General features: G+C 38.2%; 1 protein-coding gene across 1 annotated transcript in view; it reads left to right on the top strand.

Annotated features, from left to right (window-relative positions):
* The window catches only part of LOC122797040 (histamine H3 receptor-like), a 223,934-nt gene that overhangs the window by 147,197 nt on the left and 57,617 nt on the right, over positions 1 to 19,120 (top strand). The window contains exon 4 of the mRNA XM_044065814.1: positions 12,285 to 12,450. Coding sequence (XP_043921749.1) covers positions 12,285 to 12,450 — 166 coding nt within the window. The remainder of the gene's footprint in view (positions 1 to 12,284; positions 12,451 to 19,120) is intronic.

The following is a 19,120-nucleotide window of genomic DNA, read 5'->3' on the forward strand; positions in this document are numbered from 1 at the left end:
AACTATTACAGAAATAAATTTATAGCAAGTGCATTTACAGTAAAAATAGTAGAAGATTACAATAACTTTCATTGCCTGTAACTACACTTAGGATATTACAATACATATTAACTGAAGCATTGCTCATAGTCATATTAAGTATTACAATAGTTAAATTGTTGTTACATACCTCTCAACTTCACAACATTCAAAATCATGGCATAGACTATCATAAGTCATAGGGCAGTGTCAAAAATGATAGCACGCAACATTTGCATATGAGTAAATTAATGGTCCTAGGATTAGGGGGATATAATGCGTAATGACTGAACTTAACACAAGAGTAAATGATAACAATATTTTATGAGAGTAAAAGTGTCTTCTATTCATATGTCAAGTATTACATTGAAGTAACTACACCATATTTAATGACATCATGAAGGATATAAAACTGAAATGAGTAGCGATTGCTCAGCTTAAACGTGACAGATGGCAAACTTGTATTTTTATGTGCTGGAGTAGATGGGCCTGCCTACTTGTCTGTCCCACCTTTACATGCCATTTTCTCCTGATATATGCTTTATTTTGGTGTCAAAATAATTAAAAAAACCTAGAATGAGCTACAATATAATAATATGTAAGCATCAATGCTGACATATGATGTTTTGAATTCACCAAATCAATTGACTGTTTTATTCATTTTCTTCTGATCCCTTGACACTTACTAGATGGAAATGAAAGGAAGTCCATCTATATTCTGGCCTCTGCTTCAACATTCAGTACAATTGTATCAATAATTCTAGGTCAGTGACATTTAGAAATGCAATGCATATAAACTTTTAGTAAGAACTTTTAGTTTAATAAAATCAAAATTTGTTTAATAAAATGCTAATTTCCTTCTCCACAGGGATCAGTATTTGCTACTATGATCTGGATGGAAGCATTAGAACACATAGTTCCTTTAGCTGATATGAATGGGACCTCCAACATAACTATGGAGTCCACTCCTATTACTGTGTAGTTGGAATGGCTGACACAGCTCTCCACCTTAATTATTTACGAGCATTGTATAAAGTACCACACAATTTCAGAAGTGCATATGTATGAATACCGAGTAGCCATTGTTTTTTTTTCAAATGACTGTCTTCATTTCAGTCTTGCTGTCATTAATAATGTCATGAGCAGTATCAGAATATTAAATCCCACAAAATGAAAAAAAAATAGTTTGCATTTAGATTCAGCTCACATCAATGTTATAAGTGTCTTCCATTCAGCAACTTTCTTATTCTTGTTCCAAAACAGATATAACTTGGAATACTGTTAGCAGTCTTGCTTCTACTTATCTTAACCTTCTTGAATGATATGTGTCAAAAAAGTAGGGAGTCTTCCCTTAACAAGTCTGTACATAATGCAATATTATGTAGCACAAATAACCTATTTTGAACACAAAGCTCATCCTCACTGACTCCATCTAGGGCATCTCATGACAATGTATTCTACCTTTATAGGTTCATAGGTGTATACTAGGCTAATGATCTTTATAACCTGGTCATGCAACCTAAATGTATACCACAAGGTTTTTGTGCCTTACAGGTTATTTTAATTGATGCATGTTAATTAGGACATGATTTAATGGCTGCTTCTGTCCATCAAAGACATAGGCAACAGACAAGATGTGAAATTCTGATTTCCCATTCACTGGTCTAGGTTGCACTTGAATAAGGTTAGGGAAAGGCCCTGCTTTACATGACTGGAAATCCTATTCCCAACAATGGGGATTCTCTGAGATATGTACCTGTCCAAACAACATGTCCTATTTAAGTCCCAAGAAAAGTTTAAATCATTAGATCTAGTAGTTTTGGTGCTGTTTGTTTTGTAGATAGTCAAACGTACATCAAAGTGGGATCCAGGGATGCCTTATATGCCAGGCATAAATCACCTTTAAGCAGTCTGTAGGAAACACAAGTAAAGAGATAGGGCTTTGAAGTAATCTGCATAGGACATTGTATTTACTTCCTGTTTTCTTTTTTTGAGTAACCTCTATGGACATTCCAACTGTTGCATGTTCCTGGTCAGGGTACATACAGAAGGGGGCATTATTCTTAATGATGGGTCTGATAATGGCTGAGTAAAGTGGCGCAATGACTTCCCTGGACCTAGATGCCATAACCTTACTTATAAGCTGAGTGGCATAGAATGATTTTCTTTCAACCTTAGATACATATTGGTTGAAGGCCAGGTTACTACCTACACGAGTCTCCAAATCACTGACTACTTTGTCTACTTTTAATGGTGTTTCATCAATGACGTTGACTTCCCAAAAGGTAGTATTATGTATTTATGGCACTGAGTTTCAAGCTATGGCTTTGGCACCAGCCATTTGTCTGTGTTAGACCTTCCTGTGAGACGTTAGTATCTTGGGGGTTTTCTGTGGTTGCTCTTAGCTTGCAATCATCAACAAAGTTGTTAACCTGAGGCCCATGACAGTTTGCTTGACTTTCAAAAAACAAATGCCAAAGAGGAGCAGACCCAACACAGAGCCCTGGGGTCTTACTCCAACTTTTTTTGTGAAGGTGGTCTCTCCAGTCCTAACTTCATGGGTCCTGTTTGTGAGTCAACTGGCTATCCTGGGGGTTACAAAGGGGGTTACATCTAATTCTGTGAGTTTGCTTGCAATGCCCTAGTGGGGGTATTATATTGAGTGCCTTCACTAGGACAAGGTAGGTAGTATGCACTATTTTGCCCTCATCCATTACCTTGGTGACCTTCTCAAAGATGTCTACCAGGTTCAGTAGGCATGACATGCATTTGATAAAAATGAACTGTGTCGGGACCAGTGACTGAAGGTATCCTATGTCTTTGTTAATGATATCCATGATAATTCTTTCCATGGCTCAGATTAATGCGTGTGTAATTGCTGGGATTCATTGATGTGATTGTGTAGAGGGATGACCATTGCAGTCCTCCATTCACATGGCATGGAGCCAGTGCAGAGGTTATGACTGAACGGTGACACCAGTGGTCGTGTTAGGTCATATTTCAGGCTACTTAGGAGGCATGCTGGGATATTATTGGGGCCCACTGAAGCTGTATTCCTGGGCTTAGAGAGCACATCTAAGGCCAATTCCCAACTGATAGTTGGAGGGATTATGTTTGATTGCATTTCCTGGGGGCAGATGGGGGTGATGGAGGGGTTAAGTTGGAGCTGAATTTATCAGCCAGAAGATTTGCTATAGCTTCAAGTTCCACGAACATGACTCCATTTGCCAACAGTTTAGCACACTGCTGTGTGCTGCCTTTGAAGTTTTGAACATTGCTAAAGATGCCACTCTGGTCGTCCTTGCCCGGGATGCTTACTCTATTTTATAATCTGCTTTGTTTGGATTTTTATTAGTCCTCTTTGTTGTTTCTTCAGTTTAATGAGAGAATTTTTACCTAAACAAACAAAAATAAAAGTAAATATAATGCTCTTTGGCAGCCACCATTTAGTGCTGATCTTTCTGCATACCCTGCAGCCTTCAGCCTGCTCAAGGCCTTTTTCCACTGCCTCAATGAGTCACAGAGGCCCTTTAAAACTTGACTCTGTTTCTACAGGCAGAGTATTTATGGCCTGCTGCATTCTGCATAACATGGGCATATGCTGGTCTGGTATGTAATTGCCATAGTCAGTGACTGATAGTGTCAGTGCAACTCCCTCTATTGTTTGCCTTGCAAGTAATAACAGTGCTGCTTGCAAGCTGATGGCAAAGGCATGGCAATGCCTCCAGTAAGCTTGTCTATGGTGCACAGTAGTGCAGGCAAAGGGACAGCATCTAGTCCACAACTATGGGACATGACATTCATGGCATGACAGTGTGAAGATATAAAGAAAGTACTAGGTACCTGCAGTGTGTTTCCTATGGGCTATGTTGTTAAGTGCATAGTCAATTCACACGGTGCATGAGACAATGCTCCACATAGCTTACACAAACGCATTGTTCATATGGTCATACCCATCACCATTTGAACAGTGCTCAATGGTCAGTGGCACAAGTGCTAGTTATACCAGTGAAGGGATGTGGATAAAAGTAGCCTATGAAGTGTCATATATTAAATAATTGAATTGCTGTGTCAATGACTATCCATTTCTGGGACATGGCAGTGTTAAAGTGCTCTTCTATGGCTGCCTGCAAGTTATAGACCTGCACGTTATAGACCGAGGTCATTAGCCAAAGGTCAAGTGGGTATTCTGCATCATCTGGAAAACATAACAGGGGGGACACATACAAAAGTGATGATTGCTTGTTACTACCAATCTCACTATATAAGATATAGAAAGAACTATGGGTAATAAGTTTATAATAGTCTGCACATATCAGCTAGATAATCATAAGGAATCCTACCATGCAGGAAGTGGCAGTATAGTGAAATAATGTGCTGTATGTGGGAATTGTGTGTACTGTCAGGATGTTGCTCTAGTTGATGAAATAGTAACACTTCTTTTTGCAGTATCTTTTGCCCAGTGATTCAGATGGGGGTCGTATAGCCAGATGGATACAATCTGTTGTATAAAGTACCTAAGAAAAGCATCTTGTTGAATTCTGCGCTGTTTTGTAGTTTCTGTGTTGCCCAGATCTTACTAAGATAGAAGGAAGCTTCTCTGTTCATCAGTGAGAGTGGTGAGCTATGAGCAGCCTATCTGTCATTGAAGGAGTGGTTTCATCTCAGAATCTGTAGTTCTATTGGCCATTTTGGGCTATTTCTATCCCTTTCATCTTTCTGTTTAAAAACCCATATTTATGCAGTTTTTGTGCTTGTATTATCTCAGCAATAGCCTGCCTGGGTGTCCTGCAGAGTTCTACAGCAGCAGGAGAAAAGAGAAACTTTGAGTGGATTAAGTACCTCTGCTTTGCTTTTTATTGCTTAGTTTCGCTAACCGCACTATTCCTATTTTTTTTTTTTTTTATTAACTTTGCTACTTATTTGATCTGTTTTTTTAAATTCTGTTACTGTTTGCACATTGATCATTTTTAAGTGTTTTTTTTAACTGTTTAATTGCTGAGGGCTACACACTCAAGTGTGCTAGCCATTTTTCGGCCTTGAAAGTGGTTGTATTACTGTATCTCTTAATTTTCGAAAAAAAAATCCTATCTCTCTACTAGTTTCCCAACTTTCTATAACCAGTAGAGTCTAGTTTGCTGAACTTTGGGCTGTTTTGTAGTTTCTGTGTTGCTTAGACCTTACTAAGATAAGTAAGGAAGTACTAAGATAAGTAACTAAGGAAGCTTCTCTGTTCATCAGTGAGACTGGTGAGCTTTGAGCAGCCTATCTGTCATTGGAGGAGTGGTTTCAGCTCAGAATCTGTAGTTTTATTGGCTATTTCTATCCATTTTCATCTTTCTGTTTAAAAAACAGTGTTTGCACAGTTTTGTGCACTGCTCAGCTCCGGTTAACTATGGTTAAATTATTTGTGGTGCCAGAAAGTCTGCTTTTCAATAGAACTAGCCAGTGTTCTAGTTTCAGCACTCAAAACTGTTTCTTTTTGCTCAGCACTTGCTCAGAACTCATTGTAAGCACTAAATAAACTACAAATTACTGCAGCACTCGACTTTCCTCACTTGTTACGAGGAAAACAGTTATTAGTACTTAAATTAATAAGCACCTATCCAAGCATGTCCATGGGTCAGCTCCTGGTGTTTTCTCCTGTCCACTTTATGAATCTGGGCATCTTGGGGCACTGTAGCAATTGCCTCATGTACACTGACAGCCCTCTCTTCCTACACCCAACACTACAACCTGTGAGAGATGCACTTATATAGCCAAACTGGAAGCCAAGCTCTCTCCATCCACGACTGGACTAGACAGTCAAGAGGAGAAAGTTAAGACCTGTACAACACCACACTTAACACATAGCCCTTCAAAACCCACACTACCAAAACCCACACATAGAAACACAAAGCACACACCCACATTTGTGGAGGCACTCAATAAAAATCTGCCCAAGCAACAGAGACCTCCCAAGCTGAAATGCAGACAACCACCACCCCTCAACACTATCCAAATGACTCATAGTCCACAAAATCAGTGTGCCACTCAACCTCAGCCCATAAGGCAAAACAACGTACCCAACACACTAGTCATAGGTGACTATATAGTCAGGCACACTGATGTCCCACTCACCAGGCTAAACAAGGAGAAAGTTACTGTCAGCTGCCTGTCGGGTGCCAGGATCCACCACATAATACATGCATTCAGGTCACTCCACAACAAGTACAAATACGACTCTGTCATTGTCCATGTTGGTGTGAATGATATGAGATGTACCTTCCTGGACTACATGAAAAGAGACATGGAGGATTTCTCGGATCTTGTAGCCCAGGCAGCTATGACCCTAGCCCTGAGTAGCATCCTGCCATCACCTACAATGATACCACAGTACAAGGACAAAATGATTGACTTCAACAATTGACTAAGCTTCTGGTGTCATTTTAAGAGATCTAGTATCTGTCTGCTTCGGATGACATGGTCACCAGACCACAATGCTTTTCCAGAGATGGCCTGCACCTGTCACCTCTGCGATTCCGGATACTGGCTAAGGCTCTTGCCACCCCTATAGGGCAAGGTTCAAATGCTAAATTCACCACTGTAACAGGTACAAGCAAGCAAACTCTGAGGGTAATGATGCTCAATGCTAGAAGTCTAAACCTCAAAATGTACTCACTCGAGGCACTCCTTAAAATGGAGAACATCGCCATCTGTGCAGTGACAGAGGCCTGGTTCAAGGCTCCAGGGAGCATCCCTACATTACCAGGCTATAATTCATACCACACCTTTCAGCCACCTAACCTGGACCGAAACACTAAAGGCGGAGGCATGTCCATATTCGTTAAGGATACCCACACCTCCAGGCTAGTTGCTCAGCATAATGCATCCAAAATTATCCAAGTGCTACTAGCACTGGGCAAGACTGCAATCCAGGTTGTAGCTTTTTACAGATCCTCCACCATACCTCAGGATTCCCACTCTTCATTTCTTAAGATACTGGAAAACATTAAGGTACAACCCAACACCTTAATTATGGGCAATTTCAATTACCCCACCATAAACTGGGAAAACTATTCATGTACCAATTCATTCACTCAACATTTTATGGAATTCATAAATTCCAACCCCTTGGATCAGCATGTCCACACCCCCACCAGGGGCAGCAATATCCTGGACTGGTCATTAACAATATGGGTAACCTGTGTTCCACGCCAGAGGTCAACTCCTCACTGGTCAGATCTAACCACAAGCTAATCACCCTAGACATCCATATCCCATCCCCACCCCTCATTAAGGAAGCCATCATCAAAAACTACTCCAAAGCCAACATCATGCTTCTTAAAATAGAAGTGGCAAACTTCACAACACCCATGCAGATGGAAAATAGAGGTACAACTGCTGAATCTTACACAAATGCACTGTATAACACATACATGAGTGCATGGATCATGCCATCCCCAACAGAGCCAAGAATCTATCCTCCAAAAAAAGGAACCCAATCTGGTGGTTCCATGACATAAACAAACTCTACAACAGAAGGAAGAAGCTGTTGCAAAAAAGAGTAAAATCCCAAGATTAGAGGAACTCCCTGGTCAGCCTCAGCAAGAAGCTGAGATCCCTCATAAAATTCTCCAAAGTCAGTTACGAAAATAAAATTGCCATTGATTTCAAAGACAACCACAAAGCATTCCACAGCTATGTCAAGAATTTCAATGGCAACACTGACATCTGCTCTGAGCTAAAGCACAATGGCACTAAATATACAGAACCAACTGATATTGCCAACAAACCTGTCAGATAGCTTCAGTGCTAACTTTAGCCCCCTCTCAGCCATCAGAGGGCCCATCTTAATACCAGAAGAATGCAATGCCCCTGTAATCATGGACGAACAAGTAAAGACCGCACTCTGCAAAGCCGAGAACACAGCATCCATGGGACTAGACAACATCCCAGGCTGCGTACTGCATGAACTACAGAATGAACTGGCACCCCAGCTAAGTAACGTGTTCAGTCATAGCCTCACCTCAGGCTATGTGCCTAGTGAATGGCATACAGTGATGGTTATCCCACTCCATAAAGGGGGTGCTACCACAGACCCCAGAAACTATTGCCCCATTAGCCTGACAAGCCTGATCTGCAAGGCCATGGAACGTATCATCTTGGAGCTTATAAACAAAGACACAGGTAACATCCAAACCCTGGACTCCACTCAGTTTGGATTGGTAAAAGGTAGATCATGTCTACTAAACCTGATTGATCTTTTTGAAGTAGTCACCAGAGGCTTAGACAATGACAAGGTAGTACACACAGCCTCCCTTGACCTCACCAAGGCTTTCAATACCATTCCCCACTCTGGAATTATAAACTCACTAAACTGGGCATATATACCTATGTCACAAGATGGGTGGCCAACTGGCTCACTGACAGAACCCACACAGTAAAAGTAGCTGACTTCAAGTCTGACTTCACACCAGTGACAAGTTGAGTACCACAGTGTTTGGTCCTGGGCCCTCTCCTGTTCGGTATCGACTTCTCTGAAGTGCAGGCCAACACAGAAGGTTTTTGGGTAACAACGTTCGCAGATGACTTCAAACTGGGAGCCATTATAGACTCACTTAATAATGCAGACATTCTATAAATGGGTTTCACAGAGACAGATGCTTGGTGTTAAAGTCATGGCCTCAAGCTCAGTGCCAAGAAGTGCATTGTCATCTACTTTGGGAAAAACTCTGTACCCATGAACTACCACATAGGTGGTAGCTCATTAAACACTGAAAGTATGATAGGAGACCTCAGGACACAGGTGGACAGTAGTCTCTCCTTTGATAACCACATCACCACAGTAGTCAGGAAATCCTTCTATGTAGCACACGTCATCACAAATGGGTTCTCCTCTAGAAAAAAAGGAGGTCATTGTTCCTCTCTACTCATCCCTCATCAGACGCATTATAGAGTACAATGTCCCATTTGGCATGTATCGCACAAGACACCTACAACAACTGGAAAGGCCACAGAAATACCTCACTAAGAGGATTACCAACCTCAAACAGATGCCATACTCAGACTGTCTCAAAGAACTTCAGCTCTACTCCATCGCATATAGCCTACTCAGAGGTGATCTCTGCCTAACATACAAAGCTATGTCAAACCCAGAGATATTGGACATGCTATACTTAAAGAAATCCCAATCTCTGAGAACCACATGCTCCAGGGACCTAAATCTTGTCACCACAATACACAGAACATGCTGGAGCGATAGATTCCTGTCCCAGAGACTTCCCATACTCTGGAACAAACTACCGATTCATGTCAAGCAAAGCTCCTCTTTTGCCCTCTTTAAGAAACATCTTGACAACTGGATGGGAAATAGAAAATTCACCTTGGGGATCACTTCTGCAGTGCTGCTCAACAGGGGCACAGGAAAAGAATTTTCTTGGGTGGCGAAAGCCAGAGAACCTGTTTTGCTAGGCTTATATAGCTCAGGGCTGATAGCCTAGTACCTACCTATGAACCCATGAATCTATGTCCCACAGAAGACATGCATGGTACTGGTTCCATCCTGTAGTTACACTGGAAAATAGATATGCTCATCCACATCTACCAAAAGTATACCAAGAAATTGCTACATAATCTTTAAGGCAGAAGCCTATTAGATATGAAGGATATGTCACTAATCTGTCTCTGAAAGGTTGCCATGGCAAGCATAGTGAGAGACATACATATTCCATGATATCCACATGAATAGGAACGGCATGCATTTCCCCAGTTCCAATTTTTAGACTGTACAAGTTTACTAAATCCTTTATAATCTCCAAGCCCACTTAATCCAGTAATTATTATCCTGTCGAGCTCAAGTGGATTAGTCTCTGCATATATCTCCTCCTTCTAGTTTGACAATTTCTGTACAGTACATCTAGCTGAGGTGCAGAAGAATAAAGCAGCTCAAAGTAGAACACAATAAGATTTGCAGCAAAACTGAGCATCTTCTCCAAATGCAAAGTGATTGGAAATGTGTAGGCTTGTTTTTTATTAAAGATAGAGTTCTGAATTACAAAGTAAACCTTATTTACTTAGTTAAATCACATCGCTGGCACACAATTTTTTATTTACTTCTCATTATTTAGTTATTTGAATATGAAGTTCTTAATGCATTTTTAACTGTTACACATGAGCCCAAGTTATGACTATGAGAAAACACCTCACCTGTACTTGTGTGCATCCAGCATACTTACCCGCTATGCAGTTACATAACAACATATTCTATGTATGTAGGACAATTGATGTCTTTCAGGCATAAATGTATCACTACACAGTGTCTGACCTCCAGCTTGGATTTCAGCTTCCTGGCTCACATTAAAGAATCTTGTGATCTAGAGTTAAGTCCAATTATTATACCCATTAAATACTTCTGTAATACCACTAGTTGATTAGGGACAGGCTTCATGAACATTGTGCCACATGGAGTAGGTCTGGCATACAGTAGAGCTGCATAAGAAAGCCCTTTTTGACTCATGGTAAGTAATTGGTTTTCACACAGTGGGGTAAAGTCTCTCATGCAATCTTACAAAGCTATGTAACCATAGTACTCCTTGTCACCCCATGATCATATGCAACATGATGGTGGAGCACAGCACAGCATAGAATTGCCACTCAGATATGTAAAATCAACTTATTCAGTTACACATTACTATGAAGCTGCACACCACTGCACTGTTTAGTACTTAAAGGGCACACAGCATTTATTGCTCCCATGTGTAGCAGTAGTGCACATGCTGTACCACTGTGAACTATGCACACCAGTGTAGAAATATAGCAAAGGTGGGGAAAAGGGTGAAGCTGTCCTGGGTACCAGATGTTAGGGGGCATGATTGGTAGTTTCTGGCTGCATTCAGAAATGGAGGTACAGAAATGTACTTCTGTGGTTTAGCACTTCTTTTTTTAGTGGAACTTTTCATTTTCTTCACCTGAAGAGCTGAGGGTAGAGATGCCAGATGGGGGGTGGGGGGGGGGGGGTGGGGGCTTGCCTCAAGTGTTAGATAAGCCAGCTACAGCTCTGTGACAGTGCACCAGTCATACAACAGGACAGTCTTCTGCATGCTGTCTGTCATCACCATGATCCAATTCTATGAACTGTGGCTATGACACTAGTGTACTAAACACATTAGGCAGAATAGATTCATGCATATCTTCTCTAGATTTATGAATAACACAGACCATCTTCTAATCAAAATCTATGGCAATATTAAAGATAAAAATGAGTTGTATTTGCCAGTTATCTGAAAAGTATTTGTGTATATACAATAAAACCAAAACAAAAATGAATCAGCACTGCAGTGATGTGTGTAAGATATTTTATGATCATGGCAGTCATATTTCTAGCGCAATTTCTATTGTCTGTGATGGACTATCATGTGTCATCCATGTCTGTATAAACTTTGTCATACCATAACTTTCATTATCCCAGATTCATTAACACCTGCCCTGAGTGTATACAATCTGTATTCAAGAATATCCCTACCACATTTTTTGTGTTTTCTAGTCACACAGAATGATTACACTAAGTGTACATATAGTCTGCACTTTGTGGTAACCTTTTTGAATCACCCTCGATATTTAAGGCTGCAAGAAAATCAGTATGAAAACTAAAATTAGGAGGAAGAAGGTGTGAGTTATGCTTGTGTTGTCTGATTACTCAGAATGGTGTACACTTAGTGTAGGAAATGAATCCTAGGGGCTGTTTAACTATACAGTAAGCAGCATGGCATTGCTAACCTTTATTCATACTTTTCCATATTTCAAGGCTTTTTAAATAAGTAAATAAATGTCTATCTCTAATGAGTGTAATTTCTGTCACCAACACACCCATAAAGAATAGATAATGCATTCAAGCAATCAACAAGTGCATAATTGCAAGATGATGCAATTATAGTTAATCTCAAGACATGGAATTTTGCAACAAAACAAAAACAGTTGTGTTATATAAAGAGAAAATATGAGTTCAGTGTAAGCTCTTTATCAAGTAATGTATGCCTGAATATGTGCATGGATATTTGCATACAAGTTCTTTAGAATTAGATTATTATTGCCTCTGCAACTTGGAAGAGATTGTAGGAATAACACACTAGTGGAACAACTTGGACTTTGAATTATGCATCGTTTAAATATAATAATTTGAAATGGACATAGAAGCTCTCTTCCATAACTCAAGCCCTTCAGCATTTCTTTTCAGATCCAATTCAACATTTTATAGTAGTCTTTATCCTGAAACATCTTTTCATCAGTGGAGTGGTGCATCAGCTTTCATTCTTCCTATAGTAGTAACTACTGTATCACTAATGATAGTAATAGGGAATGCCTTAGTCTTTGTCGCCTTTCTAGTGGAAGCAAGTCTTCGAACACAGAGTAATTTATTTCTTATTAACCTTGCAGTCTGTGACTTTTCTGTTGGTAAGTCATGGTTGTACTAACTTAAAAGAATTTTGTTAACATTGTACTGGAAGGCACGGATAAGGACAATGTTTAATATATTGGTTTAGGTACCTGTGTCTTATTGAATGAAAGCATCTACTTCAAAATTCTCTTATTCTCCTGATGTAAGAGATGGTATTTGACAAAAGCATGGAGATCTTCAAGGCTTATGCCTATTACATGTTACACAATGACTATAAAGGTACATACAAGTTATTAACTACTTATGTCATAGTTATTGTTGGTGATTTATTTTTGAACTCCTCAAGCACAGTAGGTTGAATTGTATAATTATGTATTTGTTTTGCATTTACTGAATAAACTAACATAAAGCATGCAATAACTGGTTATACTATTAGGAACACATTGCATCTTACACTATATCTCATCTAGACTGTATCAGGTATTATAAAACTATTGCAACTGCAACACTAAGTAACCAAATTCTTTGCCTGGATTACAACAAAATCATGCAACTGCTTTAGAAAATGTTTAGTAAACAGTGATAGCAGTATTGAACCTGATAGTTAATCAGAACCAGCTTCATTATAGTAACATGCCTGTAAGTGTAAGAAATAAATAGAGAAAAAAGGGAAAAGAAGCTATGGCTCAGCAGATTTAATGGTCAACCAATAATACTTACGAAGGACAACAAAAATAAGTAATACCAAGTGAAGAATAAATAAGTCAATGTACTTAAAATATCAAAAGCTTGAACTAAGAAAGGCAGTCCAATTCAATCAAGAAATGAGATAAAGAATAATAATGCTAGAAACATAAGGGGAAGAAAGTCAAAAATAATAATGTAAAAAATAGACGAAAGGAATACAAATTGTTATTAAAAACATTAAGAATTCAGGAATGAATAGTACAGTTTTAGGGCATTTTTTTTACAGCTGGGGTCGTATATGCCGAAAACAGCATTTTCAGCTTATTCACTATTTAAAGATATAGGCAGGTTAACTGAAAGGCTATGCAGTTGCAAAAATAAATTAAAACAAATAATACTGTGTTATGAAATGTATCATCTGCCAAGCAACCTACTCAACTAAACTAGCCAGGATGAAGTTGTTGAACAAAGTCCTTTCCCTTAAGGTGTGTGTGTGTGTGTGTGTGTGTGTGTGTGTGTGTGTGTGTGTGCATGCATGCGTGTGTGTGTGTGTGTGTGTGTGTGTGTGTGTGTGTGTGTGTGTGTGTGTGTGTGTGTGTGTGTGTGTCTATGTATGTATGTGTGTATGTGTGTATATAAATCTATCAAAAGACAGAATCCATCACCTAAATGGTTAAATATGGTACTTTATTAGAGACACCAAAAACAAGCATATAAATCCTGCTTTTACTGCATGTCTTCACTCATCAGTGATATATATATATATATATATATATATATATATATATATATATATATATATATATATATATATATATATACATATATATATATACATGGATTCACTTCATAATCTCAAAATACTGAAATATCGAACTTCAGTATCTTGAGACCATGAAACTGAATCGACAAAACACCAAAACCCCGAACCTAACACTGCGAAATTCAAAACACCTTACAAACCGCACACACTACACCATACATACACCACAATACCCACATCATGACATAAACAAACAAAACTACACACATACGCAACTCATATACACATAAGCAGGGGGGCAAGCCCCCCTGCACCCCCCCATGTGGGGGGCTGTGCCCCTACACCCCCCTACTTATATATACTAACTCCGAGATCACACAAACAGGAAACAAAAGCAAACTCACACGCACATTCTCCAGTCCCTCACACACACATCAAACATATCAGCACATTCACATACACACTACCTCCCACTCAAAACCCTTACAAAACACTCACTTACCTAACATAACACCTAGATCCACACAAGGCACCATGCACCATCAACACACAATCCCGGACATTACGTATCGTAAGGCCATAACTGCGAATTTGAGATATTCGAATTGACAATTATGAACTTTCGCTGTTGTAAACATTCAGATTTATGGTCTTGAGATACTGAAATTCAACATTTCAGTATTTTGAGATTATAAAGTGCTCCCATATATATATATATATATATATATATATATATATATATATATATATATATATATGTGTGTGTGTGTGTCTATATATATATATATATATATATATATATATATATATATATACACATATATATATATATATATATATATATACACACATATATGTAGATATAAAGAAAAGGCAAAAATAATTGTTAAAATCTGTTACAGCAAAAACAGTGCAGAAATAAGGTACAAGGTTTCTGTGTCATGGAATATAGTAATTATTTTTCACAATTTGCGGTTTAACAGCTATAAAATGAACAACCCACCAGAGTGCTAAATATTTCAAATTGGCATTGACTGAGGAGGATGAGATTTGAGCATGACAAATAGTGAATTACTGACAACACACAGTAAATAACCAGAAAAGTGAAAGCCTATGTTGTTTATTGATAGATGTGTTTACTGCAATGACAACATGTATAATGATAAAACATACTTGCTGTAAAGAATAAATCATCACATTTCTCGCAACAATGGTACACAGAGTGCCAAAGACCACCTATCACAATCATGCACAAGATGCACATGCAGAATCAGCAGGCAGCATTCTGTATGACATGCGCAAAAGTGCATCTGTGAGAAATCAGGAACCCGTGGGCATATTAAACAACATTCATACTCTGTTCGATCTTGTACTGCATGTATCTGAAAGTCAAATCTTAATGAATAAATGGGTAGGGGACTAATCACAATGTCTGTGACTATTTTCCTTGGCTGACATTCTCATAGATGCTGGCAACTGGCTGCTACTCAGTGGTACGTTCATAACACATCAGCATATCAGTGCCATGCTTGAAATATGAGTAATAGCAATGTAATAAACCTATGAGACGAGACCTACAATGTTCTTATTATTTGTAATGGATGGAGAATTTAAAACAGTAGCAAAACCTCAAAATCACCCTCTACACCATTGAAAAATTACAATAATAGACTTCCATACTCAATAATTCCAAATGTATTTACTGTTTGAAAACTTTTCATACAGCATTACCACTTGTGAAATTGAGATACGCAATAGAATATAAAAATGTGAAAAATAACAAATAGTACCAAATAATGTTTGTTTCTAACATAGTAAAATATTTTTCAAGTACAGCACAACAAAAGAAGAGAGTATGCTGAATATCATTCACAGTAATAATCAGTAATTGGTAATCAGCACTGGAGCCAAAGAAAGAAAGAAACACCATGACTCAAATAAATATATGTAGCTATGATTTGCAGCAATAGTTCATTAATCCAAAGTCAGAGGAGAGCAAAGGTCTAACAACAGTGTGCACCATCCCCAGATAAAGACAAAACTCTTTAATTTCTCAACAACAGCCATCATATAATTCCAGATGTGTTTGTTGTTTGAACACATTGTATGCAGCATTTCCAACGGTGAGAGGGAGACAGTGGTGTATCACTGTCAGTACAGAGCACAGCTTTTTCAGTACTTTCTATCAACACTGGTTCCCAGCTATATTTACATCTTAAACTATCTAGTGATGTTAATAGTATAATAACTCAAATAAGTTAATCACCATAGAAATAAATTATTTTAAACAACAAATTCAAATTCAGAGCACTGGAAACTCTTATTACCACAATCATACAATAACAATATCAATGACAATGTGGTCAAACTAATAAATGAAATATACTTCCAGTAGAATATGCATTCATTAGTGGTAAATCCAAAAGTAACAAGTAGATATGCAATGAAGTACAGTCCAGCAAACGTCAGGAAAATATAATGTCATATTCTAGCTCCTAGCTCACTATAACAGACCTGGAGAAAACAATATAGGATATTAAAATTAATTTCTACAAGCAAGTAACGATACTTTTTTTTTTACATTTTCCAGTCCATATGATGTTAAGACCAAAGCAGCCATTTAATTCAAAAAAAACAATGTGGCATTTCTGTCTCAAAGTTCTCCCTACTAGTATATGAGGTAATAAAACAAAATCTACTAAATAAATAGAGATGCTGTTAAAACGGTTTGAAAACATACTAAGGAAGACACACACACACACACACACACACACACACACACACACACACACACACACACACACACACACACACACACACACACACACACACATATAAAATGAGTTTGGCAAGCTTGAAGCAGGGGTCTGAAATAAACTAGTTTAAAAACTGTTTTTGAAAATACAAATCTCAGCAAAGCAGGCAAAAAGGAAAAGGAAAAAAAGGACCTGTGGGGAAGAATGGTGTCTGTGCGTGTGTGTCTGCGTGTGTCTGTGTCTGCGCGTGTGTGTGTCTGCGTGTGTGTGTCTGCATGTGTGTGAGTGCACATGCACACGTGTGTAAATAGACCTGTCTTTGTGTGTGCATGTGTGTGTATATGCATCTGTGTGTGGCATATGCCTATTATTGCAGACATTAGGACAGCTGTTACTGGTGATTTTTAAGTAACAACATAATGTAAGATTTTCATGATATGTGTCAAAGTCATACTAATTCAGGTTTGAATTGTGTTTAAAAAAATTAAAAATGAAATGTTAAGTCATAGTTTTATGTGAAAGTAACACACAGCACACCGTAAGTAGATTTACACTTACACTTTGTTGAATCTTGGAGGAAATAAAATTAGTACCATTATCGAAATGAATACAATTTTACACTTAATGACATTCAGGGAGTATATATTGTTAATTTTAAAAAATAAATAAATAGCTGGAGTTATAATGGAATGCGTGGAAAGGGACAATGGCATTTTCACTCTCCCGAAGCTGAGACCCTTCCTTTCCATCCACAGTACTGTGTGCAATTTTGAAGTACCTGGTTGGAGCAAAGCTCTAACCTAGTTGAGTTCAAACTATTGCAGTCTAAGACTACCATATAGGTAAGAAGGTAAGATCCACAATGGACAAAATATTTTGAAGTAAGACTTTATGAACTGCTTGATTGCCTTTATAATAACAAAGCGGACATACAAAGTTAATAGGGACACTGTGTATGTTGTCCCTAGATATCACACCAGGATGGAATAAAATATCTTTTAATTTAGAGCTTTAAAAGGGAAGAGGAGGCATATTACAAATGCTTTAATTACTCAGAGATTTTAGCAGAGTCCCAGTGTTTGCCACCATTCCAAAGTGAGTGAATAACATAAAATGGTTATAATTTTTGTATTTAGGCTCAGTAGATCCCATAATTTGTCAAGAACATTTTTCTTAGAAAGGTTGATAGAAAACTGGGTTTGCCTTCCAGCTAAGACAATGTGATTAACAATATGGAGAATGTTGGGAATGTTAGTGCATTTTTTTTTTTTTTACAGCTGGAGGGGGTTCTATATGTTGGATAAGCAGTATTTTCAGCTTATTCACTATTTGCAGATGTAGGTAAGTAAAACAGATGATACATATCTGCAAATAATATTTGAATGTAACAGTTGTGCACATATATTTCATATACCAAAAAGAAAAAAGTGGAAATTAGTATTGCAATTTGACTATGAATTAGCAGAAAGACATATGTGAACTGTTAAAAACTGCTGAAAAGCTGAAAGTTCTTTTAAAACTTTTTGATGTTGACTGTGCACAAAACTGCTGAGATGTCTTGGAATCTGATTTGCTTGAACCTACAAACAGTTTCTTAAGTAATTATCTTCTCCTAGCTCTCAAGTGATAGATAATGTTTGCTTCTAAAGCTTGAGTGAAAACAGACAGAGCTGGCCTGCCTATCTCATCTCACATTAGGTGATATGCAGGGATATTAGGTTACAGCAGTGAATGAACTGAGTTCCCTTTGTCCATCAAGTGCCAGATGAATAAGATGAGATCAGATAAATGTGATCTGAGCTTCAAAGATTTTTAAGTAGGGACACAGATTGGCTTGATTTCTTCCTAAAAGATTCTGGCAAAGTTAGCAGTCCCATCTTACCTCCAAGAGAGTAATAGTTGTTGGGAAAGATGCACATTTCATTCAGGACCTGTGGGTGGGAGGCTGAGGGGGGTGCAGATAACTCCAAGCAGCATATTAATTTAAAATGGTTATTAAAGCTTAAGATGAAGTCATGCATAGTGGAAAATCAAGTTGTGATGCATGACATGAAGTCATGCTCAGTGGGAAAGCCAATTATACTAGTAAGGTGAATAGATGTTCCACCAACTAATAGGGGGTAGCTTGGATGTTTCCATTGGAAAATCTTTTTTGTGGGGTGTATGAGGATGCCACCATAAAATATTTGAGTGGATTATGCTGCCATGTTCCCACTAAAGATGGAAACAGTACTAGATATTCAGTGGGTGCTGAGTTGTATTTCCTGTAGTACAATGTTTGATTCCCTATGCCCTCATTTGCCACCTACTGCAAGTCCTTCAGCAAGTCACTTAACCAGACATTGCTCCCAGGTCATACCTGAAAAAGGAACTATTTGTCCTACCTGTTAAACAAATGGATATTATTGTTACTAAAAGAGTCAAATCCTTCTGTCTTCAGCCTTAGAGAGTTATAGAATCCGATCAAATTTTATATGTTGTAGGCAATTAATGGAGTTGCTAAACTGGTAAGGGATGGGC

This window comes from Protopterus annectens, chromosome 3.part0 (genome assembly GCF_019279795.1).
Source record: "Protopterus annectens isolate FY-2018-M chromosome 3.part0, PAN1.0, whole genome shotgun sequence".
In the NCBI taxonomy this organism is placed as follows: domain Eukaryota; kingdom Metazoa; phylum Chordata; order Ceratodontiformes; family Protopteridae; genus Protopterus; species Protopterus annectens.